We start from the raw sequence: 27874 nt of genomic DNA, 5'->3' as shown, positions 1-27874 counted from the left end.
ATTTCAGCTGCTGAATTGCACATTTGAATAAAAGCAATAAAAAAAAAAAACACAGAAAAAAAAAACAACATGCCACGTCTGTCAAGAGAACAGCGCCTTCGTGCAAGTCGCATGTTGGAGGCTGGACTAGGGCAGCGTACTGTAGCTTGCTGTCTTGGGTGCTTACAGCCAGCAGTTTCAAACCTGGTGAGATGGTATAACCAGACACACGCACAGGTCACGAACTGGGAGACCAAGAGTCACAACACCTGCCCAAGAGCGACAGATCATTTTGCAACATCTTCGTGATGTCGCTTGTTAATCAGCACAATAAAAAGTCACTGCACCTGCTCTAAAACAGAGTTTGTCATTTTTCGATCACATCTAGTGAATTTTATACAAATCTAAGTGATACTTTTTTTTGCTCAAATATAAGTGATATGTTTCTTTTGATGCTCAATTATAAGTGATACGTTTCTTTGAAAAAGACTGATATACTTGCATTCATTTAGATTTAAAAACCAGTTTAAAAATGTATTTGTGCTACTATCATGAACATTGTACTGTGAGAGATAGGGTTCATAATTCTGTATTATGTGAATTGATGATTGTTTGATTCCTAAGCGCGGGAGTTTGAACTCTCCACAGCGCTCATAAGTAATAGAGTTCTACCTCCATGCAATGCACACGGTGTGAGAACAGCTGGCATTTTGAAAGCTTATTAATTGCATATTGGTTTACAATAATGTGATATACTGATTTTTCATGACGAAATTAAGTCGACATTGAAATTGTGTCAGTCTTGGAAAAGCAGTGATTGGTTCTCTAAGTAAGATAAAGCATCTAGCTAAGGGGTGGCCCTTCCAGTCCTGGGCTTTCTTCCAGTCCTATTCTAATATGTTTAATTGAACTAAATAAAACTCTACCCAGACCCTAACATAGTTTGTTTTACTTGTTAAACCTGGAGTACAATGGCCCTCCAGGACCGTGATTGGAAACCCCTGGTCTAGGTCCTGGCAGTTTGATTTCTTTTACAGAAAAAGAAATGGCAAACTTTTGGAATGTATATTTATTTTCTAAATATGCATGTGAATTTTGTTTTGAAAAGAATAAATCTGAACCATTCTGAATTATTTTATCTACAAGGACTCAATCTCCCAGAAGCGACTCTTGCGTGTCGGTTGCATTCCTTTAGGAAGTGCAGCTTGGAAAAGACACTCAACATTTTTGATTACAAATTCTATGAAAAAAAAAAAAGTCCTATTTAAAATCCAATACCTGTTTAACCTTATGCATGCATCTTTCATATGGGATGCTCTGTGAAGTGATGGCAGTACATATTGGATATACTGGAGTTGTGTTGTTTAAAATCACAGAGCTAACATGTTGTTGTTTTCGCCAGACTGAGCCCACCACACCATACACTGTGAAACTGAGGGGCGCTCCGTTCAACGTGAAAGAGGTGAGTGCACAAATCAGCCCGTTCATTTTCAATACATTCTTCTTTGTTTAGTTTGTCATGTGATGTACATGTTTTTCATGAATACATGAATTTTTCCATTTCCTCTTACATGTTAATGGCCCAATAGAAGTTAAGGGCAATCAGACTTGTTCTGGGTTCTTCTGCTCCAATATTGAGTTGTTGTTCTTGTCAGGTTCTGCCATTACCCGGCTTTGAACTTGCAAGGAGAATCCTAGCTGCCAGGGCTCTGACAATTTGGCCTTTCAACTACACTAGTCCCAAGGACTACAGTTGAAAATGCCAGTGTCACACAGTTTGAATGGAATGAGGAAGCCTCTCAGTCCCAGGGTTTAGGCAGATCTATAGAAACATTGTAACAATGACGGAGCCCAGGACACCTCCGAATGAAATAGTAACACCGTGAATAGTAAGGGAGCTACAATTCAAAATAAAATGGCTTTGGAACTACTTGCTCTTAGACATACAGGTACCCCTTATTGTATTTCCTATTTTTACTTTGGAATATTTGAAATACATTCAAAAAATCAAAGCTTCATCACCGACACTTGATATTGTACAGCTGAGACACTGCCCCTGGTTATAGACTTTACTGCTGTGCAAACCACAGGGTTTGACAGTAATGACCCTTTAAATTGTGGAACATTAGCTACAATGTCATCATAATCACGATTCTCTTCAATCATGTTTAAAGTCTCATCATTTGAGACTTTTTTTTCCAGTAGTTCTTTCTCTCACGTGTTATTTTTTTCACGGTCTCTTTTTACTGCTTAAAAAAACAACAACATACTACTCGGTAGGGGTGTAATGATTTGTCGTATATATTGATGATTAGTGAGACTTTCTTTACATGATACATTGTATCGTATGTATTATGATGTCAGGCCAAAAGCACTTCATAGATCATTGTAGATTACCAAATAGTTCTTTGATGAAGAATACGTGTGTTTTATGGATGCTTTTAATGTGCATACCACTCATGTGGCTACATTTCCATGAGTTACTGTTATGATATCGCATGAAAAGTTAGTGGCCATGTTATTATTAATTGATATTTTTTCATTGCGATGTACTGCATTGCAAATGCAATTACTATTGATGAATGATACTGCATGTCATTTAAAAACAACACTGATTACGAAATGCTAGGAATCACAAAATACGGTAAGGTGGAATTCAACTTTGGTCTGTTTTTTACTTGCTTAGAATATTTTAATAGAGGCAGTTCAAAAAGATTTGACATGCTGCTGTTACATTTTGTGTGGCCTGTTTGTCACAATTGAAGGTGTTAATGCTTTTAAATGACTGGTTTTTTACTAACGTATTTCTTTTCTTCAGCAACAAGTACAGGAATTCCTGGTGCCTCTGAAACCGGTGGCTATCCGCATAGTAAGAAATGCACATGGGAACAAGACAGGTTGGTTGATTCTCAACAAGTAATAAAGCTCTTGCACCATACAGATCTTTTTAAAAGTTTGAAATGCAGAAGACCCAGTGAATGAAATGCAGTAACCCTTTATAAAGTGAATAGGCTGGGGTTGTCCTGTTAAGCATTCAGTTTACACGATGCGTTCTTACCTGAATCATTTTTCCTTCAACCTTGTCTCTTTTTTTTTCGTTTTTTTCCTAAGGTTCCATTTTTGTTGATTTGAAGTCTGAAGATGAAGTCGTGAAGGCTCTGAAAAGAAACAAGGACTACTTGGGTATGTGTGCCTTGCAATTGTCTTTTTAAAAACGAAACAAGGTTGACTAGCTCCAAACCATTCTGGGCTTTGTGTATTAATTTATTTTAGTTTTTTTTTTTTTTTGTTGTTGTGGCAGATAGTGATATGTGTCTTTGCTTTGAATGAAAGCAACACAAAGAACTCTTTCAGACAGGCCATTCTGAAGTGTTCTTTGTTAGGCGTGTTAAAAGGAATTTGTCATCTTGCACGTAATGAGCGTTGGCATAACACCGGGCTGAGATGAGTAATTTTAATTGATTTCAGTTCTTGTAAAGGAAATAAATGGCAGGCATGTTTTATGTTTATTATTTTTTTATTCTTAATAAATGTATTAAAATATATACGTAGATGCTCAATATGGGTTATAGTATAAAATAAGTGATTGAGCTGCATGGTTTAAGGGAGCACTGATTGGCTAGTGGCATTCTAGAGAAGGACCATTGGGTGGCACCTCATCACACAAACTTAACACATCACTGCACTAAAATAATTTGAGTGCAACATCCGATGCAACATCCTTCTTGGTAGCAGTCCAGGTTTCCCCACCACAGAGCTAGCAATGACAGGTGATCAGTTTATGATGTAATTCCTTTTAAAATAACTACTTTCTCAGCGGCATTGAGGAAATGCAACAAAACGCTGAAGGATGTTTGAAAAACAGGCTTTTGATTTAAAACGTTACATACAAGCATTAAGCCAAATCCAGGCAATGTTAAAAGGCCATGATAATGTTTTTAGGGGTGTGGTCATCTTATGTCAGTTGCTCCCTCTGTCGTGTCTTTATGATAAGTTCAACATTCTGACTTGTTCTGAAGAGCTCCCACAGGCAACTTGTACCTGTATTGTCGACTGTGAAGAAGTGCAGTTTTCAGTGTAAAAGACACTTTTTCTATAATGCTTTTATCTCATGTAGGAAAATGTGAGATCTGTGAAGTGGTGATAATACATATTCGATAAGATTGTCTTAATTTGTGAGCTCTGTACTTTAACACTGTATGTGTGTATGTATACCAGGCGGTCGCTATATCGAGGTGTTCCGTGCCAAGGCTTCCCCTGCAGACCGAGCTGAGAAGCACAGGGTTGAGGAGAAGGATTGGAGAAGGCAGCTGAAGGAGGATGAAGAGGAGGAGGAGGTATCTGAGTCAGGGAGGCTGTTTGTCAGGAACCTACCCTACACCTGCAGCGAGGAGGACATCTCAGGACTATTCAGCAAGTACGGTAGGTCAGGCGCTTTACAAAGAACTGAACACAAAGTGTGTAGGCAAGATCACAGTCGATTTATATATTAGGGAAAGAAGAAGAATATTCAATATGGAATATCTTCTACAATCCATGTAGAGAAAATGTAATGTGTTTAAGAAAACGTGGGCGCTAGTGGTATTTTAATACTGTACATAGGCCTGTGTATGTCACACATTTTTGCATGTCTTAAGAAATGCTTTTCATCTTTCAGTGAACTTCCTAAGGATCTTCCTTCGCAGTTAATAAGAGTATAGTGGGTGTATAGTGAGGCATCTCTGTCCATACGCCTCGCTTACATTTGCATATTTCCAAAGAAACGCTTCGTCAATTGTGACAACTTGGTTGGAACATTCTGCAGCACAAGTTCTAGAGAGAATCTGTGGGTATATGGAGGCATCTGTTGATATGCCCTACTTAAACTATTGCATTCAATTTCTGGGTCGTGTTCATGATAGCTCTCCACCCGGGATGTAATAAATGCTGCATGTTGTTCTTGACTTGTGGTTTTAGCAGTCTCTCTTCCTCCGTGCCCCCAGGCCCCCTGTCAGAAGTGCACTTTCCAATCGACAGCCTCACTAAGAAGCCCAAAGGTTTTGCCTTCATCACCTTCCTGATTCCAGAGCATGCCGTCAAGGCACTGGCTGAGCTTGACGGGCACATCTTCCAGGTATGCAGAAACAGCATGGTTACTGAGAGCATTACCAGATACACAGGGACACTGCTCAGGAATGGCACGGTTACGGAGAGCTTTACCAGGTATGCAGGGACGCTGCGCAGGAACGGTACGGTTACTGAGAGCATTACCAAGTACGCAGGGGCACTGCCAGGAACGGCACAGTTACTGAGAGTATCACCAGGTACGCAGGGACACTGCGCAGGAACGGCGCGGTTACTGAGTGCATCATAGTCTCAGGGTATTGGAAGAGGCCTGTCCCTGTCTGTTAAAAGTTAATAAGAACATTAGTGGTTAAAATCTGGGAACTAGTAGCAAAGGCTCCTGATGCCTCCTTCCAATCACTCTTGAGAGTCACATGGTAATGTGATTCTACACAGATTCCAGAAACCACAAAGGAAATGCACTTAAACAAGGTGTTGCAGTAGAGAGCGTCGCCTGTGGCGCTCAAGGTGATGTGATTGACTTTGCAGTGGGACCCACTAATCTGTAGTTCTCCTAAGCTGTTTTAAGGGAACATACTTGGTCTTTCTAAAATGGGGATAAAAACGTAGAATAAGAAATGTTCCAAATAGTGGATTTAAATTTTTTTTTTATATAAACCGATGAAGGCAACAGCCAATATATTTGCCTGCTTGGGAAGTGGATAATTGCGATGCACAAGCTGTTTACAGCAGCAGTACAGCAAATAAATAAATAAAATCTATAGGAGCATGAGTTTTGAAACGGCTCCATCTGTGTTTGTGTCCAGGGCCGAATGTTGCATCTCTTGCCCTCCACCATAAAGAAGGAGAAGGTGGAGGAGGGTCCCACTGCACCCGGAGCCTCGTCCTACAAGAAGCAGAAAGACTCCAAGGACAAGGCCAGCGGTGCCAGGTGAGCCAGATGCTCTCAGTGGGCGTGCGTCAGGTGAGCCAGATGCTCTCTGTGTGCATGTACCAGGTGAGTCAGATGCTCTCTCTGTGCGTGTGTCAGGTGAGTCAGATGCTCTCTCTGTGCGTGTGTCAGGTGAGTCAGATGCTCTCTGTGTGTGTTTCAGGTGAGCCAGATGTTTTGTGTGTGTCGCAGTGTATCCAGTCTGCTTCCTTGTGCCACCATACTGGTGCTCTGATTGAAATGAGAGAAGAGAAATCCAGCATTACACTGCAATCCTTAGGAGCCTTTTCTTTGTTTATTTTTTTCTCCTGTTGATTTATGAATACCTTGAGTAACATCTATTCTTTCTTTCCCTCAGCTCTCATAACTGGAACACACTGTTCGTCGGGACCAGTGCAGTGGCTGATGCCATCGCTGAGAAATACAACACCACCAAGAGCCAGGTTCTGGACCATGTAAGTGCACTGCAGAGCTGTGCTGTGGAACCCTGCTGTGATGTGGTGTGGTATTCATTCAGCACTTAATAGAGGAGTGCTAGCAAGTAAACAATGTATTAAACAAAACAAGCAAGTTACTAACTGAGAAAAAAGAAAGTGTGTGAGCAAAATAATGACTTTGTGTGATGTAGTTCAGGGCTTGAATTTCAGCGTGGGATTGCGGGAATCGCACATTTTCCAAGTTGTTCCAGCATATCTGCAACTTTCAGTGTGGGAAAATCCTGCAGAGATAAGAATACCAAGCTACTGTATTTTTCACCCAATTTAGAATGCCTGAAACGCTACAACGGTCTCTAAAGAAGTGGGTGTCCGTGACGAAAGCACTATGAGCCGCATTTGGAGTAGTTCTGGTTAAAATAAATAAATAAGAGCAGTGCTGGATATTTTAAGTGTTGAGAGACTATTCTCTCATAGGTGATTCTCTGCCACTACCATTAATAATTATAGAAACTCGGTGCATTGCACTAAGTAAACAGTTTTGAAAAAAAGACGACATTAAGTCTATCTAGGTGTTTTGCAAGCAATTCACTTTAACTCTTAAAACTCAGCCCCATTCATTTTTGGGCGCCAGCGCACTGAAGGTTACGCAGATATTACTCGGGCATTGTAAAAGCCACCTAGGTTCATGTTTAAAAGTACAGACTGAGCTTTCCAAAGACATATTCAGTTAAAGTGCATACAAAGGTACCACGAAATGTCCTGTCAGGACATCTGAGGAAGTCAGCATCTCTGGTCACTTTTTTTTTTTTTTTTTTAAAGTAACAAAAACGCATATTCACTGCCAAACATGAACTACTTTAGATGTGTAATGACTGCACTATAGGATACTGATCTTAAGGTTAGGGTTTTGGTGTTGGGAGAGGATTATTCATTGTTTTATTAACAATAATATGATAACCAGTCAGAGCTCAGTGTCCTGAAACGAACATTTGGTGGTACCTTTGTAAGGACAACTGTTTAGTGTGTGTGTGTGTGTGTGGTACTCCTAGCCAGAACTACAGACACTTGCAAAGTTCTTGAGATTTGTCTTAAAGATTAACCTTCATTTCTTAAAGTAATTACAGACAGACTTTTTTCTTTGCTTAACTGAGTGTATTTTGCCATTTTCTGCTCACTTACATTCAGGAATGAGCCTGTGCTACCTATATTTATAATAATCATGGACCCTCACCAGTTAACAATAATTGGTGACAAAAGGTTAATTAGGTAACATGCTAGTTAACTCCGAGAACATCTAACAAAGACACTTTTATACTTAGGCCAGTGTTCTACCACTATTTTATACACATTTCAAACTTAACTGTCTTGGGCTTCAGACTGAAATCCCCTTATTTTGGGTGACCATTTAATTGAAATTAACTAGATTTACATTTTCATTTAAAAATTAAATTTTTGAATGCAATTCACTTATGACTATCAGCTTATATAAGTGCACGTATCATATAATGAAATATTAAGTGTTTATAGACAAGTTTTATAGCGATAAAAGCATAGATAATGATGAAAACCTTTGTTTCAAGCAGGTGTACTTTTGACTGGTACCTTATATATATATATATATATATATATATATATATATATATATATATATATATATATATATATATATATATATATATATATATATATAAATTTTTTTTTTTTTTTGTATATATGTAAAAAGTGCCTTTTTCTGCCATTCCCCCTAACATTTTGGAATCTCCACCCATTGGCTGCAGAATGGGGGGAAATCCCCCCCCCCCCCCCCCCCAGCACACAAAAATGAAATTCAAACCCTGGTTCACAGTTGCTCCAGTAGTTTACCTACAAGCAGACCATAGGTGCGTTTACACCTACAACTCAGACTTGAGCTGGTTTAGGGTCAATCGGATTAAAAGATTCTTCTCATTTGAGCTACACGTTTACCTCTGAGCACAGCCCTAGGCTGGCTTTGACCTATGTGCCCCTGAACTGTAGTGCGTGCTCGTTGATGTCATAATGACTACCCCTTGCATGATGACGCTTCACTCCCCAAAACACAGAAGTGATAGTGTTTAAATCAACAAGGAGCCTGTCATTGGTGTCATGTGTGTGTTTCTACTTCAAGGTGGGTGTTCTATGGTAATTAAGACTCCTTGGTGTGCAAATAACACCTGTTTCTTTAAATTTGTGCTTCCAAAGACTCAAGTTTGTTCACCATATACGAACAACACATCACAGTACTATCAATGAAGCAATAACAAAATTGCTTTTGGTCCTGAAGCTAATACTTTATGTATACATACATTCACTTCACTATACTTACCATGATACTTTTTGAAAAATAAAGCCTTGAAATGTATTAACTTTCCACAAGCTTGCGGCTTTATTTTTTTAATTTGTATAATTGTTATGTTCGTGTCATGGTGCATATAAACAATCTTTGTTCAGGTCTAAAAAGCCAAGGACTGTATTCGCCCTGTGAAGGAAACCTTTTATTTTCTGACTGTAATGATGTGTTTAATTATAGAAAGAGGACCTCTCCTCTCTCTCCCTCTGCATACAGTCCAGTCTATTTGTATTAGCAATTCCCCTCTCCTCTATCTCCCCCTGCAGGAAGCTCGTGGCAGTGTGGCCGTGCGCATGGCTCTGGGGGAAACCCAGATCGTCCAGGAGACACGACAGTTCCTCCTTGACAACAAAGTGAGCCTGGACTCCTTCAGTCAGGTCAGTGCATATCTTCACATATCATTGGCAGGTATTACATACATCGCTTCATTAATGTGTTGATTTCAAAGGAAGAAAAGCTGTCCTTCCTTCACCTTTACAATTGAGTACCAATCAGTGGCAATTAACTACCACACTGAGGGTTTTAAAAGCTGTCTGGAAGCTAATTTTCCACTCATTTGGGGCGCTGACATTTTTACTGCTGTACTGTCTGTAAGGGAAGGATGGCTTTTCCTGTTTTGAAAACATGTTAATAAAAGGATTTATTTAAGGTTTTTATATACTCATAATTGCCTTGAAGGAGTATCAGCACCCACTTAATCATTTCTAGTATGTTATGTGAACAGTGTATTATCACAGACATCATTTTACAGTTTAAAAAACCCTTTTGCGGTCCTCTCACCCAAACTGCACAACATGCTTTCTTGTGTAACAGTAAGAGACACCCTGCACAAGACATTTTATCTTATATAACAGGGTTATGATGTTGATTTAGAAAGCTGGCTATTTGAGAAGCAAAAAATGGTTAAAGTGCCTCTTGAATTTGAAGGAATACAGTAGTTAACAAAATAATTCCATTTATCTTTCCTGTTGTGCACTTCTTTTCATTGTGAGTTTCAAATGTGCTGTTTTGAAAGCAACAGATTGCATGGTAAAAAAAAATTAATAAAAAGTGCAGTAGAACCTGGGATTCCAGAGGTCCATCCGATCTCAGACGTTGTCGTCATACCACTTTGTAGTTGCTTTATTAATGTTGGGGCATTATAAGTTAACTATCAGGTACATCTGTGTGTCAAAAACATCAAAATATGGTATTGCATTTACACTATTCAAAGAAAATCAATTTACAAAACAGCATTCCAAAAACAGTTCTTGCCATGCTTTCTCAGTCTGTGCCAAAGTAGTGCCACGGGTTTATTTGCACCGTGCGTGTTAATCCGAGACAGTAACAACAAGAAGAAAACACAAACCGGTAATAATGATACAAATCTCTTACTTCCTTTTATTAAACATGGTTAAACTGGGCAGTTTGTTTTACATGAAGGTGCAGCATGTAAAAAAGTGAAACAGAATTTCCAAAGCACTTTTTAAAATTTTTTATTTTATTTATTTTTATCTGCAACTGAATGCATTCTGCCAAGGCTAACAGCTGAATTTACTGATTTTAGACCCGTAATAAAATATACATTAATCACTTCCCATCTGGAGCATTCAGTTGGTAGCAGTATGTGTAAATGACCAATGCCAGAGACCCATCGGTAAAGGAGATTATTGCAGGATCAGATTTGACATTTCTGTTGTGTCTTATTTTAAAACATGATATCTGGGCACCAGTACAGGATACTAGGTGATGCTCTCATATAATGAAGGTGAAACAGATTGTAATTTAGCAACCAGCTAATTCCCTTTATTGACTGACATGCTTTTAGACAGTAACAGATTCCAGTGTAAGGCATTATATAACCTATTGTAGTACCAGGAACCATGTTTTAAAATTCAAATTATATGTTTGCTTTAACATGTGTTTCTTTCAAAACTGCACATTTGCATGTAGGTAATGGAAGTGCAAAAGCGATTTATGGAATTATTTAGCTTTTTAACCAACAATTAAATTGATGTCTGCTATGGAAACACGGTAAAGATTGAAACCAGGTGTTTTGCCACACAGTCCCTGGAGATGGCTGTATTGGATGCTGATTCTCTGGGCAGTCATGCATTCCTTTGCCTGCGTCACACTCGGCTGGGCCACAGTGTGTGTGCTGATCAATCCCAGAGCCGCTGTGCGGAAACCGGCCTCCCTGCACAGCTGACTACTGCTGCTGGGGGAGGAGGAACCGACGTTTACAACAAGACCATTTCCAAATGCAACAAAAGAAATGGCATCAAACACTATTACCTACCAAACAGTCTTTCTCAATGTTTTAAACCCCAAAACTGCTGGAATATGGAGAACAGTTGTTGCCCTGACCACTTACTAAATTTCTTCGTACTACTTAACAGATTTCATTTCTGCAAGTATAAGTGCCTGATGCAACATTCGGTGAGATATCGGTCTTAGCAGACATCATTCCAGGAACCCATTCCAGTGGGTCCCCTGGTCCTGGTTTCAATACTGCACTTAATGTACTGACTGGAGTAACATTGTCAATTTAGATTTGAAAGACCAGTCAAGTTGTGGAGACCCCAATGAAGTACATTTCTTTAGATCCTTAGTCATTCAGTTCTCTCTTTTGCAGTTGGGAACCATAGTTGCAAGATTGTCATATTTATGTGCTAGTGGAATTGCATTATGGGACAAAGGGAGCCTTTACCATTATACCTTATACAGGGATGGAAATAAGACGCCCGTTGCATAGCAGTTTGTTCCATTCCAGGTTTTACTGTGAGTTAAGAGTGTGCCTGTTACCTAAACCCTGGGGCTATTCAAGCAGTAGCAAAACCTGGAATGGGTGAAACTGCTATGCAGTGGGAGTCTTCTTTCCATCCCTGTTATAACTGGTTCCACTATGAATGGATGACTTCTAAAGGGGAAGCACTGTTAATCTAGTATAAAACAGAAAACTAAAGTTCGACAGACATTTGGGCTGATGCCTTTCACCAGTGGAAGCTGATTCCTGTAATCCCCTCCCCAGGCGTTAGGCCCTCGCAGTGGGACAGTGCTCCTGGTAAAGAACCTTCCTGCAGGGGTGCAGGGGCCAGAGTTGGAGGCTGTGTTCGCTCCGTTTGGATCTCTGGGGCGAGTGCTGCTGCCCCCTGCTGGACTGACTGCCATAGTGGAGTTCCTGGAGCCAACTGAGGCCAAGCGTGCCTTCACTAAACTGGCCTACACCAAGGTAAGAGAGAGGGAGCTCGGAGACTAGCTCAGTGTATCGCTCAGACTGTGTGTGTCTGTCTCAGTGTATTGTAGACTGTGTGAGTGTTTCAGTGTATTGTAGACTGTGTGAGTGTCTCAGTGTATTGTTTAGACTGTGTGTATGTCTCGGTGTATTGTTTAGACCAGGGTTGCCCAATTAAGTAATTTAGGGCACAGTTGGAACAAAAGCCAGGAGGACACCGGCCCTCCAGGACTAGGATTGGGCACCCCTGGTCTAGATTGTGTGTGTGTCTCAGTGTATTTTTTAAAGTGTGTCTCTAGTGTATTGTTTAGACTGTGTGTGTCTGTGTATTGTTCAGACTGTGTGTGTGATTGTCTCAGTGTATTGTTTAGACTGTAAGACACTCTCGCACAGTCTGTTCTTTACACTTTTGACCCCAAAAGAGTAGAGCTTAGTGCTCTCAGTAGCCCTGCAACCAGAGTTTCAGAACTTCCCCTCCTCAGGTGTATTATTGAAATGACCAAGTGGCAGGCGTTTGAAAGTCCTCTTAATTCTGGTCTGAACTGATCACACTTCCCATCACTTCTGATAGGAGTTGTTCATGCAGCTGTAATGATGGAACAATTCACTTAATGTCAAACTCCTGCTCCTGATCACTTTCATTGGTAGCTCTGAAACCCAGGAGTGGGTGCAGGGCTAGCGCAAGTTTCAGACTTGTTTCAGACTCTGTGTGTCTCCACTTTGCTGTAATACGGAAGGTGTCTCAGTTTCAGCATGTGCCCCTGTATCTGGAGTGGGCCCCCATGGATGTGTTCTCAGGACCCTTGCCCAACAGTGTACAGAAACAGGAGCCCCTTTCCTCCCCCGCTGTAGAGGAGGTGAAGGACACGAAGCCTGAGAGTTCAGGGGAGGAGGAGGAGGAGGAGGAGGAGGAGGAGGGGAGCCAGCCTGGCTGCACACTCTTCATCAAGAACCTTAACTTCACCACAACCGAGGACACCCTGAGACAGGTAGGCTGACACACAGAGCTCCTGTTCAGCTGTTTCTCTCCCGTTTCATTCATATGACTTTTAGCACATGCTGTTGAGAGTACAGCATCTGGGGATTTAAAATATAGAAAATCTGACTTTTTCTTACTGCTGGAACAAATCTTCTCATATTTGAACAAACACTTTGTGATTACGTAAACCACCCCCCACACCCCCCCCCCCTACTGGTAAGTTTCACCATTAAATTGTGGTAAAAATACCACTGATTCAGTTAAGTACGACTAAGTTATTTAGGTGTGTAGGACATGTCTTACCACAAACATAGGAAAAAATTGTGTATCCACTATCCTTTTTTAATAGGTGACCCAAATAAGGCAATGAAGACCCTGTTTACTTATGGAAAAAATATACTTTTACTTTCTGCTAACGATTACGATTTGGGTTAAAAAAAAACAAAATATATGTATCACACATACAGTGTGTGTCACCAACGGTGAATCAGGGCAAAATTGCAAAAGTATTCAGACCCCTGACCAATTCTCACATATTACTGAATTACAAATGGTACATTGAAATTTTGTTCCGTTTGATATTTTATTTTTAAACACTGAAACTCAGAATCAATTATTGTAAGGTGACATTGGTTTTATGTTGGGAAATATTTTTAAGAAATATTTCAGTGGCTGGGAGTGGAGTAATGATTCATCAGTCAACCATATCAAGAGCTCTGCATAACACTGGCCTGTATGGGAGGGTGGCAAGAAAGAAGCCGTTACTCAAAAAGTACCATCTGAAAGCACGTCTGGAGTTTGCCAGAAAGCATGAGAGTGACCCAGCTGCGATGTGGGAAAAGGTTTTGTGGTCAGATGAGACCAAGATAGAGCTTTTTGGCCAAAACTCAAAGCACTATGTGTGGCGCAAACCTAACACTGCCCATGCCTCAAGACACACCATCCCTACAGTGAAGTATGGTGGTGGCAGCATCATGCTATGGGGATGCTTCTCATCAGCAGGGACTGGGCATCTTGTTGCAATTGAAGGAAGAATGGATGGAGCAAAATACAGGAAAATACTGCAAGAGAATCTGCTTCAGTCTGCTAAAAAACGCTTGGGAGGAAATTCACCTTTCAGCAGGACAATGATCCCAAGCACAAGGCCAAAGCAACATTGGAGTGGCTCAAGAACAAAAAGGTGAATGTCCTACAGTGGCCCAGTCAAAGCTTAAAGCTGGCTGTTATTGCAGCGAAAGGTGGCTCGACCAAATATTAATGTGTGGGGGTTGAATACTTATGCAAGCAAGATATTTCAGTTTTTTATTTTTCTTAAAAATATTTCCCAACATAAAACCAATATCACCTTACAATAATTGATTTTGAGTTTAAGTGTTTTAAAATAAAATATTGAACAGAATGAAATTTCAATGTACCATTTGTAATTCAGTAAGATGAGAGAATTGGTCAGGGGTCTGAATACTTTTGCAAGCCACTGTATATGTGTGTGTGTGTGTGTGTGTGTGTGTTTGTGTGTGTGTGTGTGTGTGTGTGTGTGTATGTGTATATATGTATATATATATATATATATATATATATATATATATATATATATATATATATATATATATATATATATATATATATATATATATATTAGTACCAGTCAAAAGTTTGAGTACACCTGCTTGAAACCAGGTTTTTCATGATTATCTATGCTTTTAACTGTATAAACTTGTCTATAAGCACTTAATATTTCATTATATGGTATGTGTACTTATATAAGCTGATAATCATAAGTGAATTGCATTCAAAAAAATAATTTTTTAATGAAATTGTCAATTTCAATGAAATGATCACCCAAAGCAAGGGGATTTCAGTCTGAAGCCCAAGTCAGTTAAAAGTTTGAAATGTGTATAACACGGTGTTAGAACACTGGCCTAAGTGTAAAACTGTCTTTGTTAGATATTGTTGGAGTTAACTAGCATGTTACCTAATTAACCTTTTGTCACCAATTATTGTTAACAGGTGAGGGTCCATGATTACTATAAATATAGGTAGCATAGGCACAAGTTTGTTATTAATGAATGTAAGGGAGCAGAAAATGGCAAAATACATACAAGTCTGTCTGTAATTACTTTAAGAAATGAAGGTCAATCTTTAAGACAAATCTCAAGAACTTTGCAATTGTCTTTAACTGCTGTGGCCAAGACCATCAAACAATTTGAAGAAATTGGCATTCATGAGGACCGAACAAGGTCAGGCAGGCCAAGGGTGACCTCGGAATCAGAGAACAAGTTCATCTGAGTCACAAGTCTGCGAAACCGGTGATTAACTGCCCCTGAAATACAAGCTCAGCTAAATGCTACTAGAAGTACAGCTGTTTCAACATCAACTGTTCAGAGGAGATTGCGTGAAGCTGGCCTAACTGGAAGAATTGCTGCAAAGAAACCATTGTTAAGAGTGCAGAATAAGAGGAAAAGACTTGCCTGGGCCAAAAAACACAGAAACTGGAAGTTTGAGGAGTGGAAGTCAGTCTGATGGACTGATGGACACAAATATTTCAAATTTTGACTCAACCGCGGAGTATTTATAAGACGCAGAGAAGGTGAGCGCATGATTTCTGCATGTGTTGTTCCCTCTGTCAAGCATGGAGGAGGCAGTGTCATGGTCTGGGGTTGTTTTGCTGGTGACAGAGTTGGTGATCTTTACCAAGTCCATGGCAAGCTCAACCAGCATGGCTATCATAGCATACTTCAGAGGCATGCCATTCCATCAGGATTTCAGCTAGTTGTGCAGTCCTTCATTCTTCAGCAAGATAATGACCCGAAACACAGCTCGAAGTTGTGCAAGAACTATCTGGCGAACAAGGAAAGTGAAGGACAACTCAATGTAATGTCCTGGCTTGCCCAGTCTCCAGACCTCCATCCCATAGAACTTGTATGGGATAAACCGGACAGAAGAGTCAAAGCAAAGCTACCCACAAGTGCCCTAGATCTCTGGGAATTGCTGCAGAAGAGCTAAGAAGACATGTCAGGTGATTTCCTGCTGAAACTTGTTAACCGAATGCCTTGTATTTGTGAGGCTGTTATTAAGGCAAAGTGTGGCTATTTTGAGGAATCCAAGATTTAGAGACAATTTTCAATTTTCTTGAACATTGCTTTGATACTCCTTATGTTTTGTTTTGTATATTGTAACATGTATTTACAGAAATGTACACAGCGTAAAACATTGTCAATTATTAAAAAAAAAAAGTTTCCAGCAAGTGTATTCAAACTTTTGACTGGTTGTGTGTGTGTATGTATGTGTGTATGTGTGTGTGTGTGTGTGTGTGTGTGTGTGTGTCTATCTATATCTATATATATCTATATATATATCTATATATATATCTATATATATATATATATATATATAAAAATTTAATGACATAAGATGGCTATAGAGGTCATGTAACATTTTGGTTTCCTCTTTGAAATATTGCCTTCATACTCCATGCATAAGTGTATTCTATGATGACTGATTGTGGGTGCTGTGTGGTACATTTTGTATCAGGAATTTTATAACGAAGCTGCCGCTGCATTGCCAAAGCCTTGTATCTCAGAGATGATTTGAGGTGCTGACTTCACATTTGCAGTGTTATATAAGTACTGGATGCTGCATGTTTAGGTGACAATGACATTGATCTCTGTCTGGCCTACATTATTACAGTGGACTGGTATCTCAACAATAAAAAGCCCACACTTGTATGAAAGTTATTTTCGATCAGATCCTCCTCAGTTTCGTCTCAACACACCTTCTGTATCAGTTTGTTTTAAGGAATGATTAGTAAACGAGTACTGTTTTGTAAAGCCTGTGTTGATTATAAAAGCAAATTTGTATTTATAGGTTTTTTGTTGCTGTTTCTTATTCTTATGGTTTAACTTGAGTGTTCATAAACACTATAAAAACCACTCCATCAAAAACATTCCTTTAAAAATCTTTAGTTTCATGAATGTATCGGGAGCTGCCACCATTGCAGGAGCGTGTCTATGCCGTGCCAACTGGCAATAGACTGACAAGTGTATTGTTGTAAGAGATGTCCCTAGATAATGTCTCTGCCTCTTCCCTTCTCTTGTCTTTCCAGACATTCTCCAAGTGCGGGGCTCTGAGGAGCTGCTCTATCTCCAAGAAGAAGGACCGATCAGGTACCGCTCAGCTCTTACTGCTGTCTTTTAAAATAGGTGACCTAATGAATAGCTTAAGCAGTTCACCTCCAGCCCCCTGTCAGCTTAAGTCGATAAAATGGCAATAAATTAAAACTAAAGTATTTGAGAACATCTGCTGTCTTTCTGACCTCTTAGGTGCTTATTTATTTATTTATACCGGTAAGGTAGGTTGTTGCATTTTTACAATGCTAAAGAACCATCAACAAAGAGAAGATCATTTTAATAGGAAACAGATGTAGGTAGAGCAAAATCTTCAGATCTACACCCAAAGGGACAGTTTGCTTGGTCTTCATGCTTTCCCCTCCCACCTCTCTCCAGGCAACATGCTGTCAATGGGATATGGCTTTGTGGAGTTCAAGAAGGCTGAATCTGCAGAGAAGGCTCTCCGGCAGCTACAGGTGAGGCAGTCCTACATCACTCGGTCTCACGATGCAAGCAATATTCAGCATTGGATTAACATCCAATGCTGAATATTCAAAAAACCTCAGAATGGAGTGTGGTAACCAGCGGTGTACCACAGGGATCAGTATTAGGTCCTCTGCTATTCCTAATCTACATTAATGATTTAGATTCTGGTATAGTAAGCAAACTTGTTAAATTTGCAGACGACACAAAAGTAGGAGGAGTGGCAAACACTGTTGCAGCAGCAAAGGTCATTCAAAATGATCTAGACAAGATTCAGAACTGGGCAGATGCATGGCAAATGACATTTAATAGAGAAAAGTGTAAGGTACTGCACGCAGGAAATAAAAATGTACATTATAAATATCATATGGGAGATATTGAAATTGGAGAAGGAATCTATGAAAAAGACCTAGGAGTTTTTGTTGACTCAGAAATGTCTTCATCTAGGCAATGTGGGGAAGCTATAAAAAAGGCTAACAAGATGCTCGGATACATTGTGAAAAGTGTTGAATTTAAATCAAGGGAAGTAATGTTAAAACTGTACAATGCACTTGTAAGACCTCATCTTGAATATTGTGTGCAGTTCTGGTCACCTCGCTATAAAAAAGATATTGCTGCTCTAGAAAGAGTGCAAAGAAGAGTGACCAGAATTATTCCGGGCTTAAAAGGCATGTCATATGCAGACAGGCTAAAAGAATTGAATCTGTTCAGTCTTGAACAAAGAAGACTACGTGGCGACCTAATTCAAGCATTCAAAATTCTAAAAGGTATTGACAGTGTCGACCCAAGGGACTTTTTTCAGCCTGAAAAAAGAAACAAGGACCAGGGGTCACAAATGGAGTTTAGAAAAAGGGGCATTCAGAACAGAAAATAGGAGACACTTTTTTACACAGAGAATTGTGAGGGTCTGGAATCAACTCCCCAGTAATGTTGTTGAAGCTGACACCCTGGGATCCTTCAAGAAGCTGCTTGATGAGATTTTGGGATCAATAAGCTACTAACAACCAAACGAGCAAGATGGGCCGAATGGCCTCCTCTCGTTTGTAAACTTTCTTATGTTCTTATGTTCTTAACATTGGACTTGAGGTCCCGGGGAGGCTCACCTGTTACAAGCATGGCTGTGTGCTGTGCAGGGTGTGTCATAGTCAGGGGAGCATGGGTTCCTGGCTGTGTGAAGTGGATGCTTTTCACTGGGGATTCAAGAGGGGGTGTCGTCTTGGCTCTGGCACTCCTACAGTGCACCCTACTGGTCAGGTGCACAGTGAGCTCAAGCTGGCACCTGCAGGGCTGTCCTTTGTCCTCCAGCGCTCGACACAGCTATAATGTAATTTACTTACCCAGATTTACCATTTATACGATATAGAGAAAGAAAACAATGTAGGTACTTAAGAGATACAAAACCAAAGAATAAATAGTAAATCATACATAGTAAAAAAAACACTTTCTAGGTGCAACTCTTACAAGACAGATATTTCCATTTGTTCATTATACCTTTTGTATCTCTCTAATTCATTACAATAAGCTTGTACTTAACAAAATATCTTATGATGTAAGTTAATAGTGGTCCATTATGGGCAGTGCTGCCGATAGCTTCTCACAGTCATCTGAACTGCTGCCAATGAGGGTGTTAGGGTTACTGGTCCTTTAAAAGGGACCCTACAGCAGTGTGTGGACTCACTGACTCTGTGTCTGTTCCCCAGCACTGCATTGTGGAGGAGCATCAACTGGAACTGAAGCTGTCAGAGAGAGCAACCAAGTAAGTGACAGCCCAATTCCTGCTGATCAAACCGGGCCCTCCATAGCAGTCTGTAGTAATGTGGGTTCCTAGTTATGGTGTTGATGCTGGATCACTTGGATCCTTTAAGACTCATCTTGACAAAGTTCTTAGATCAATCAGCTACTAAGAACTGGATATGCATTGATGAGTCGACTGGCATCGTTGCAGAGTTTTCTGTTTTCTTACGGTAGTTCTGTCCATAGTTTATTCATTGACTTGACATTTAAGCTTGGCCACCTATCATCCTCTGCTTTGGTGCAAATCACCTGGCAATGAGATGTAGGGGCCTCGTATGCAGGTCATAATGTCATACTTTGAAGAAGTACATCAGGAATATTCAATTGTGATGAAATGTACAAATGAACACAAGCTATATGAGGGATATAAGGTAGTGCCTGTTCATCCATCTGTAACCGCACGCTTCACAATTGAATCAGAATGACGTGCGGTTAGTCGACTACCAGTTTCTGAGGTTGACTTTTCGGTGCTATTTTGGCAAAGCTGGTTACAGTGTACGTGATGGGCCTCCTCTCACCTCTCTCTCTTGCTTCACTGTAATTCGTATTTCTCTGTGTCCTCAGAGCCACGGTGACGTCGGTGCGGAAAAAGCAGCAGTCAAAGAAGCAGACGAGCTCCAAGATCCTGGTGCGCAATGTCCCCTTCCAGGCCAGTGTGAGGGAGGTGCGGGAGCTCTTCAGGTACGCACAGCTCTTCACTTCACTGTACAGTGATGCGTTATCAACACCTCCACGTTCTTCTGCAGGGATAGTGCAACCTGTATGAACACTGGCCACTTGAAATGCATCATATGATCTGTAGTCCTCAAACAGCACTAAAATATAGCACAGAAGTGCTAATGTGGGGATGCAAGTTAATACATTTCCCAATATTCTTTGCACTTGGCTGTTTGCATGTTTTGTTTAATTCATGTTGTTCTTCCCTGGGGGCGCAAATAATTTGCACAAACAGAAAATTTGTGTTGAGTGAATACATACAATAAGAAGTCATTTACAATAAACGACTGCTTAATTTTACTGGGACCTTGTAGAAGCTTTGTACTTTGAGAAAATTTGTCTGATCTGAGTTTGTTTAAACGAGAATTGACTGCACTCAGTTTTATTAGGTATTATCCTCTTGTTACACATCAAGACTCTGGATTTCCACTAAACCTCTGCTATACCACTGATTCTTTGCTAAGCAATCTGACAATTAACTATCCGTATAACAAATGGCTAGATGACATTAAAGATCATCCTAAAAATATGGGCATAAAACCCTTTCATCCGGGAGGAGGTATTAGTTAGCAGGGATGGCAATGAGACTTCTGTTGCATAGCAGTTTCACCCGTTCCAGGTTTTACTGTGAGCTTGATTATTCCCAGTGTATAGGTAACATGCTCAGGTGTGTCATAAAACCAGGATTGGATCAAACTGCTGACCTTTCTTGACTATTTTTATCAAAGGTGAAGACTAATGTATTTAGTCTAAATGTTACCCAGGCAAAGAGAAGCATAAGATTTGTAATCTAATTTTTTAATTGATTTTGTAAAGTTATTAACACTGAAATGACTAACACATAGTAGGCTATTCGGTTGTAGTTTGCAGTGTTTTTATAGTTAACATTTCTTTTTTTTAATCATTGTCTGGTCTAGACATTTTTCTTTTTCTTGTGTGGGCAATGTTTTACCCAATGCAGTGTAAATATCCAAGCAATTGCTGTGCTATTAACAACCAAGCAATGTTGCTGTGAGCTCTCTAAGCAAGGGTCTTGTATATTTCACCCACTAGATGGCACCACTGAGAAGCAATCAGGTGTGCCAAACCATTTTCTCTTGCCTGGACTATAGAATGAGTTCCTGTTAAATATATGAGAGGCGGTAATACTTTAACATGGTAAAAAATATGAAGGTCAATTATAGGTGTTAGTATTAAGTGTACATTGTAGACCAGTGTGTGTCATTCAGTATTTCTTCAGTCTTTCATATATGCAGCACACATGCATGTCTTCACAAGGATACATGCTGCAGTGGTATATTAAATAATGACAGAGAGCGTCTATATTGTAATAAATAGTGATAAGGAACAGACCTGTAGATAGTGTTGCTTGATATTGTCATTACTGATCTATTGAAAGATGGAAAATCATAAGTCGTCATGACTGTAATCCAATATGAAAAAGTGTTTTATATTTCCAAAAATAACATAAGAGGCTGGAAGTAATTTAATGAGTGCTTTTAACCCTTTTGTATACATTGTGGGTTACTCTTTAAAACGCTACACTTATTTGAAATGGACAGTAGACTTCCTTCAGTATTTATAGTCATATTTGTATAGTTTTGTATTTATTTTGAACCGAGCATTTAGTTTCCACATGCAGTATTCGGTTACAGTGGTTTACAATGCGTCGAGATTCAGGAGAAAACAAGTAAACATTCAGTACAGTAACATGCAGTTGTAGGATTTTTGTATTTGTTTATGATTCATCATCATGCTGCTACTATTACTAAAGCTAGTGCACCTTACTGCAGATCTTCCCATGTTTAGGTATAGTGTTGAAATGAGCAGGTACCAGGAGTTTGAACAAGCAGCCCCTTGGTAAATGAATGAAGAATCACACCTGAGGTTCTGTAGGTTCGCTAATAGTAGTTGTCCATTCAGCTGTAGGGGAGGAACAGTTTATTTAACATCAAACTCCTGGCTTCTGCTCACTAAATACAATACGAAATTTGAAGTATGTGAAACCCAGTGCAGAGTGTAAGGCCAGGTCGAGTTTCAAGCCTTGTTACTGGATTGTCTTTTGCAACCATTTATTTTAAATGAAGAAGTACTGTTTAGGAGTGCATCTTTACGGCACAACCTCTCCTGTCCAGCAGGTGGCAGTGTGGTTCCATGCTCAGTTGCTGTTCCCTTTTCATAGGGGCTGAAGAGATATTAGAGGACACAATGAAAGTGCTTCGGTTCAGCAGCCCGGGCGTGACTGTAATGTTGCATTAGATCAGAGCTGCTGTGCGCCCGGGCGTGACTGTAATATTGCATTAGAGCAGAGAAGCTGTGCGCCCTGGCATAAAGATGTGCAGATTAAACAGCACACACATACACACCTTACATATAGATATACACAAGTACTGGTTGGACATTCACATAATCTGTCGGTTTAAGTATTTCAATATTATTTAATTTTTATTTTGTTAGAGAATTCTATATTTCATTCAGGAGAAACTAAGTAATGTTAAGGAGAAATATATACAAATGGGCATTTGTATAGAATAATATTAATTTACTGCTGTTCTGAGTGGAGTTCTTTTACTAGATTGATGTGCAATGTTGAATGGAGTTCTGTTGCTAGAGTGGTGTGCAGTGTTGAGTGGAGTTCTCTTTCCTGCATTGTTTCCATTGAACAACCCTCTGTTGGTCAAAAGGGTGCATCACACAGTAGCTCCTTCCACAACACATGTTTCGAGGAAATGTTTCTTTTATAATTATATAATATATATATATATATATATATATATATATATATATATATATATATATATATATATACACACACACACACAGTGCCTTGCAAAAGTATTCAGACCCCTGACCAATTCTCTCATATTACTGAATTAAAATTGGTACATTGAAATTTCGTTCTGTTCGATATTTTATTTTGGAACACTTCAACTCAAAATCAATTATTGTAAGGTGACATTGGTTTTATGTTGGGAAATATTTTTAAGAAAAATAAAAAACTGAAATATCTTGCTTGCATAAGTATTCAACCCCCACACATTAATATTTGGTAGAGCCACCTTTTGCTGCAATAACAGCTTTAAGTCTTTTGGGGTAAGTATGTACCAGCTTTGCATACAGTGTCGGAGTGATTTTGGCCCATTCTTCTTGGCAGATTTGCTCCAGGTTGTTCAGGTTGGTTGGACGACGCTTGTGGACCGCAATTTTCAAATAGTGCCACAGATTCTCAATGGGATTGAGATCAGGACTTTGACTGGGCCACTGTAGGACATTCACCTTTTTGTTCTTGAGCCACTCCAATGTTGCTTTGGCCTTGTGCTTGGGATGATTGTCCTGCTGAAAGGTGAATTTCCTCCCAAGCGTCAGTTTTTTAGCGAACTGAAGCAGTTTCTCTTGCAGCATTTTCCTGTATTTTGCTCCATCCATTCTTCCTTCAATTGTAACAAGATGCCCAGTCCCTGCTGATGAGAAGCATTCCCACAGCATGATGCTGCCACTACCCTACTTCACTGTAGGGATGGTGTGTCTTGAGGCATGGGCAGTGTTGGTTGACTGGTGCACCATTACTCCACTCCCAGCCACTGAACTCTCTAGCTCCTTCAAAGTGATTCTTGGCCTCTCTGTGTCTTCTCTCACAAGTCTCCTTCTTGTTTGAGCGCTGAGTTTTGAGGGACGGCCTTTTCTTGGCAGTGCCTGGGTGGTGTGATGCAGCTTCCACTTCCTGATTATTGATCCAACTGTGTTCACTGGGATATCCAAACACTTGGATATTATTTTGTACCCTTTCCCTAATCTATGCATTTGTATTACTTTATCTCTAACTTCTACAGAATGTTCTTTGAATGTTCCTTCAGATTCACAGCATTACCAATGATCCTTCAACAGTGTGGTTTTTATCCAGAAAATGTGACAGCAACTTTAATGGTTCACAGGTGGAGGCCAATGGTAAGGTAACTGTGTCCCCGTTAGGGCAATTTCTTTCTTCGGTGCATACTGGGAGCTTCCACAGCACAGGGGTTGAATACTTATGCAAGCAAGATATTTCCGTTTTTTATTTCTTAAAAATATTTCCCAACATAAAACCAATGTCACCTTACAATAATTGATTTTGAGTTTAAGTGTTTCAAAATAAAATATCAAAGAACGAAATTTCAATGTACCATTTGTAATTCAGTAATATGAGAGGGGTCTTAATACTTTTGCATGCATTGTGTGTGTGTGTATGTATGTGTATGTGTGTGTATATATATGGAGAGATTAATAGGTCACAAGAACTACAGTAAAAGTAATGATGGCTACTATTCACATAGCTGCACTGAAACCGCTTATGTTTCAGTTACAGTACTTCTGTCGGTTTTCAAAGAGATTTGACTTTGAGAGAAAAACAAGCAAATGACTTTTACAGAATCCTCAGTTTGTCAACCATTAAAGTTTTCTTTGACAGATCCACACTTCTGTGTTCTCAGTCAAGGAATCAATACTGTCAATTGTAGACTGAAGGGCTGTTAAAAGGGGAATGTAGGAGCATAGCTTTTTGTCGTTTACAGTACAGTGTTGACACCATCTCAGAGAGAGAGAGATAAATCCTTCTGTCAACACCCCCTGTCTGTAGTTCTGACGTTTATAGGAAATTAACTTTCAGCTCTAAACATGCTAACATGACATCAAAAACAACATTTTAATATCTTTGGACAGATTACGAGAGGTAAGCAGCCAAAAATGGAAAAAAAAAACCTCCTTTACCAAAACTTAGTAAAACCAGACAGATGATGAAAGTCGGAGGAAATGAGATGAACTCTGGAATGCAGTGCAGTGTTGCTGCTGTAGTTTGCGTTTGTTTTGTTAATTGTCTTGACAACCTCAGTCACTCAAATGGTCCAGCGTTTAAATAAAAGGGCTTGCAACCAGGAGGTCCCCGTTTCATATCCCAGCTCAGCCACTGACTCGCTGTTTAACCCTGAGCAAGTCACTTAACCTCCTTGTGCTCCATCCTGCAGATGAGATGTTAAATCAATGTCCTATTGTAGGTGACTCTGCATATAATGCACAGTTCACAACTTACCTCTGTAAAGCGCTTTGTGATGGTGGTTCACTGTGAAAGGCGCTGTGTAAAAATGATTCTTGTTATTATTATTGTAAAGGAAATACATTTCAGCCATACATTTCATTCTTTGATTATTCTTGAGAAATATATGTTTATAAAAAACAAAAAAACAAAACAATCTTAAACGCTGTGCACCGTTTTAGAGTTTATAAGAAATCAAGACTCCCAAGGTAAAGTTGTGTAAAAGCACTGGGGTGTGCAAGGTGAGTCGTACAGTCAGGGAGTGCAGGTTCACGTCCTGGCTTTGTGCCATCCTGTCTTCACTGGGGATTGCAGTCTTTCTGGTAAGACGTTGTAATTGACTCTGTAGCTGATGCATAGTTCACACACACTAGTCTCTGTAAGTTGTCATGGATACAAACTAATTATAATAATACTCTTTTCATATACAACGTGGCCCCTTTTATAGATCATGCATCTTTATAAGGCCGGCCCCTGTATTGTTTTTGTAAAGGGAGAATGTTTTTGGACAGATACTCTTAACAGTGTAGGCATGATTTCAGAATAAGAAATTGATGAATAGGCACTGTACAGTATTAATTGGCAGCAGCATTCTCAATTGTGTCTTCCAGTAGTTGATAAGAGTGTCTGTTCTCCATTCAGAGAATTAGTGACAATGCTGTCTGTGTGACAGATGTTTATTAAATGCTTGCCAGCTAAATGTTTCAGCGAGACAGTGGGTGTTATTGATACAGTGCATCATCACACTGAGGCTTTTAAGAACCACTCGGCTACAGAGCTGCAGCTCTTCTCCTCCCATTGTGTTTAAACTTGGTAAGGACATTCTTCACACGTGTCTGTCAGTGGATATGTACAGTGCTATACATCGTGTCGACGTTGTTCTGAGTGCTCCACTTTCATGATGCCGATTTAAGGCTGCCGCCACCACCACTTGGGTGTTGGACGCAGTCGGCCCGCTGTCGCGTGCTCAACCACCCGAGGTGTGATGCTATCCCAGCACAACTCACCCTGTCGTGAATTATTCCTTTATTGACACACATGTCTGTATCTGCTATACAATGCAGACAAAGTTAAAAGGACCACATCTTGTTCTTTAGTCACTTAGTGTTGATTGTTTGGCCAACTTACCAGTGCGCACTGGTACTGTTGCAAGTGCTTGTTCTGAGATATTGGACATATTGGATATTCCGTATTTAGAGTAATATATTATATAATTAATAATTAGTGTGTTTTTAAGTGTTCCTGTTAATTGCTATATATACATGTATATACATCAAATATGTTTGTGTTTGGTTTGAAGGTGTTTGGTTTGAAGTTTGTGTGCAGTGCAGAGATGACAGGGATTTAAATGTTATGTATGTACCTCCTGTGCAGAAACAGGTATAATAATTAATTTATTATACCTGGATTTGTTTCTCATGAGAAATCCACAGCAGCATTTTGTTTCTGATTAGTCCCAGTTTCCATGGTCTATGCGTTGCTCACATGATGTACATGGCACTACTGTGCTGTCATCTTATCTTGGTCCATTTTAATGAAATAGATCATCTTTCCTCATTGCAAAATTATGCAGAATCAATGCTTGAGATTCACAAGCCACACTCAGACAATTGAAGTGTCTCAAAACTCGAGCTGCATGGCAGTTTAGTTTAGGGGTTTAAAAGATGCTGATGCCATGACTGGACTGCAGTAATGCCTGCTTGTTTTAAAAGACCACTTTAAATAAGGAAAGAAATGTGGACCCTTCCACACTGACTGTGTCAGTCTGTCTGCTTGCTGCACTCTTCCTGGTGAACATAACATGCCATGATCGTCACCAAACTTTTATCATATACACCTAGCCTCCTGTAGATTTTTCAGATTGCATTTGACTTTGACTTTAATGTGACTAACTCTTGATTTGTATTTGTAATGCTTCTGGTACTGTGTGATTTATTACTCAGTTATGAGGACCCATTTCACTGGTCTCACGTATTCCTATGTGAAAAGCGCACACATTATGGTGAAGATGTTTTAGGTTTTTTTAATAGTCATTTATTTGAAGCTGTTCGTGAAGAGAATGCAGTGATCGATCTTGCAGAAACCTTGCTACACCTCCGTTATGAATTGTTGTTCCTATAAGAACTGGAAATCTCAAGTAATTCACGTGGGATGCTTTCCTTTCAACAAAAAGTGCACTGTGCAAAAGATGATATGAAAAATACCATTAAACATCAAGTGCATGTTTAACATAATGTGTGCATCTTTCATATAGGACATGACAGGATGGTAATATGTATTATAATTATTTTGTTAGCTCTTTCTAATTTTAAGCTTAATTTTCAACCTTGCGAGTCTCAATTATGTGAGTACTCAAACCAAGCCAAGACAGACAGCTGTGTTTAAATCACCAGCCAACATGACTTGCCAGTCCTTTTGACACAAAGTTCCCAGCAAAGCAAGTGGCCTGGTGAGCAGAGGACAGATGGACCGATGCGTGAGGGAGAACTGGCCCAGGGCAGGCACACCAAACTGGGGAAGACAAAGACTAAGGAAGGGGGCGATCAGGAGCAGGTTGGCATTGGCTATGGTATGGACTTCCCCAGATGGCAGTAATTCTTATCTAATATGTATTAACATCACTTTGTAGATCTCACAGTTTCCTATATTAAAGATGTACAAATTATGTTAAATGTGCATTTTGTTTTCAAATGGTATTTTGTTCACAGCATTTGTTAACTAAAAAAATTGGTAAACG

The 27874-nt window shown here is 39.6% G+C and overlaps 1 protein-coding gene across 3 annotated transcripts in view; it reads left to right on the top strand.

The window, feature by feature from the left end:
• rbm19 (RNA binding motif protein 19) overlaps nucleotides 1-27874 on the top strand; it is an 82142-nt gene that overhangs the window by 4809 nt on the left and 49459 nt on the right. For all 3 annotated transcript variants that reach the window (XM_041228280.1, XM_041228279.1, XM_041228281.1), the window contains exons 7-20: nucleotides 1382-1441; nucleotides 2798-2876; nucleotides 3091-3162; nucleotides 4198-4401; nucleotides 4962-5092; nucleotides 5850-5974; nucleotides 6333-6429; nucleotides 9046-9156; nucleotides 11790-11990; nucleotides 12740-12982; nucleotides 17075-17135; nucleotides 17475-17554; nucleotides 19262-19317; nucleotides 19920-20036. In XM_041228280.1, the coding sequence (XP_041084214.1) occupies nucleotides 1382-1441; nucleotides 2798-2876; nucleotides 3091-3162; nucleotides 4198-4401; nucleotides 4962-5092; nucleotides 5850-5974; nucleotides 6333-6429; nucleotides 9046-9156; nucleotides 11790-11990; nucleotides 12740-12982; nucleotides 17075-17135; nucleotides 17475-17554; nucleotides 19262-19317; nucleotides 19920-20036 (1637 nt within the window). The remainder of the gene's footprint in view (nucleotides 1-1381; nucleotides 1442-2797; nucleotides 2877-3090; nucleotides 3163-4197; nucleotides 4402-4961; nucleotides 5093-5849; nucleotides 5975-6332; nucleotides 6430-9045; nucleotides 9157-11789; nucleotides 11991-12739; nucleotides 12983-17074; nucleotides 17136-17474; nucleotides 17555-19261; nucleotides 19318-19919; nucleotides 20037-27874) is intronic.

This window comes from Polyodon spathula, chromosome 25 (assembly GCF_017654505.1).
Source record: "Polyodon spathula isolate WHYD16114869_AA chromosome 25, ASM1765450v1, whole genome shotgun sequence".
In the NCBI taxonomy this organism is placed as follows: Eukaryota; Metazoa; Chordata; class Actinopteri; order Acipenseriformes; family Polyodontidae; genus Polyodon; species Polyodon spathula.
Note: the sequence above shows the minus strand (reverse complement) of the source record. Positions and strands in the feature narration are given on the sequence as shown.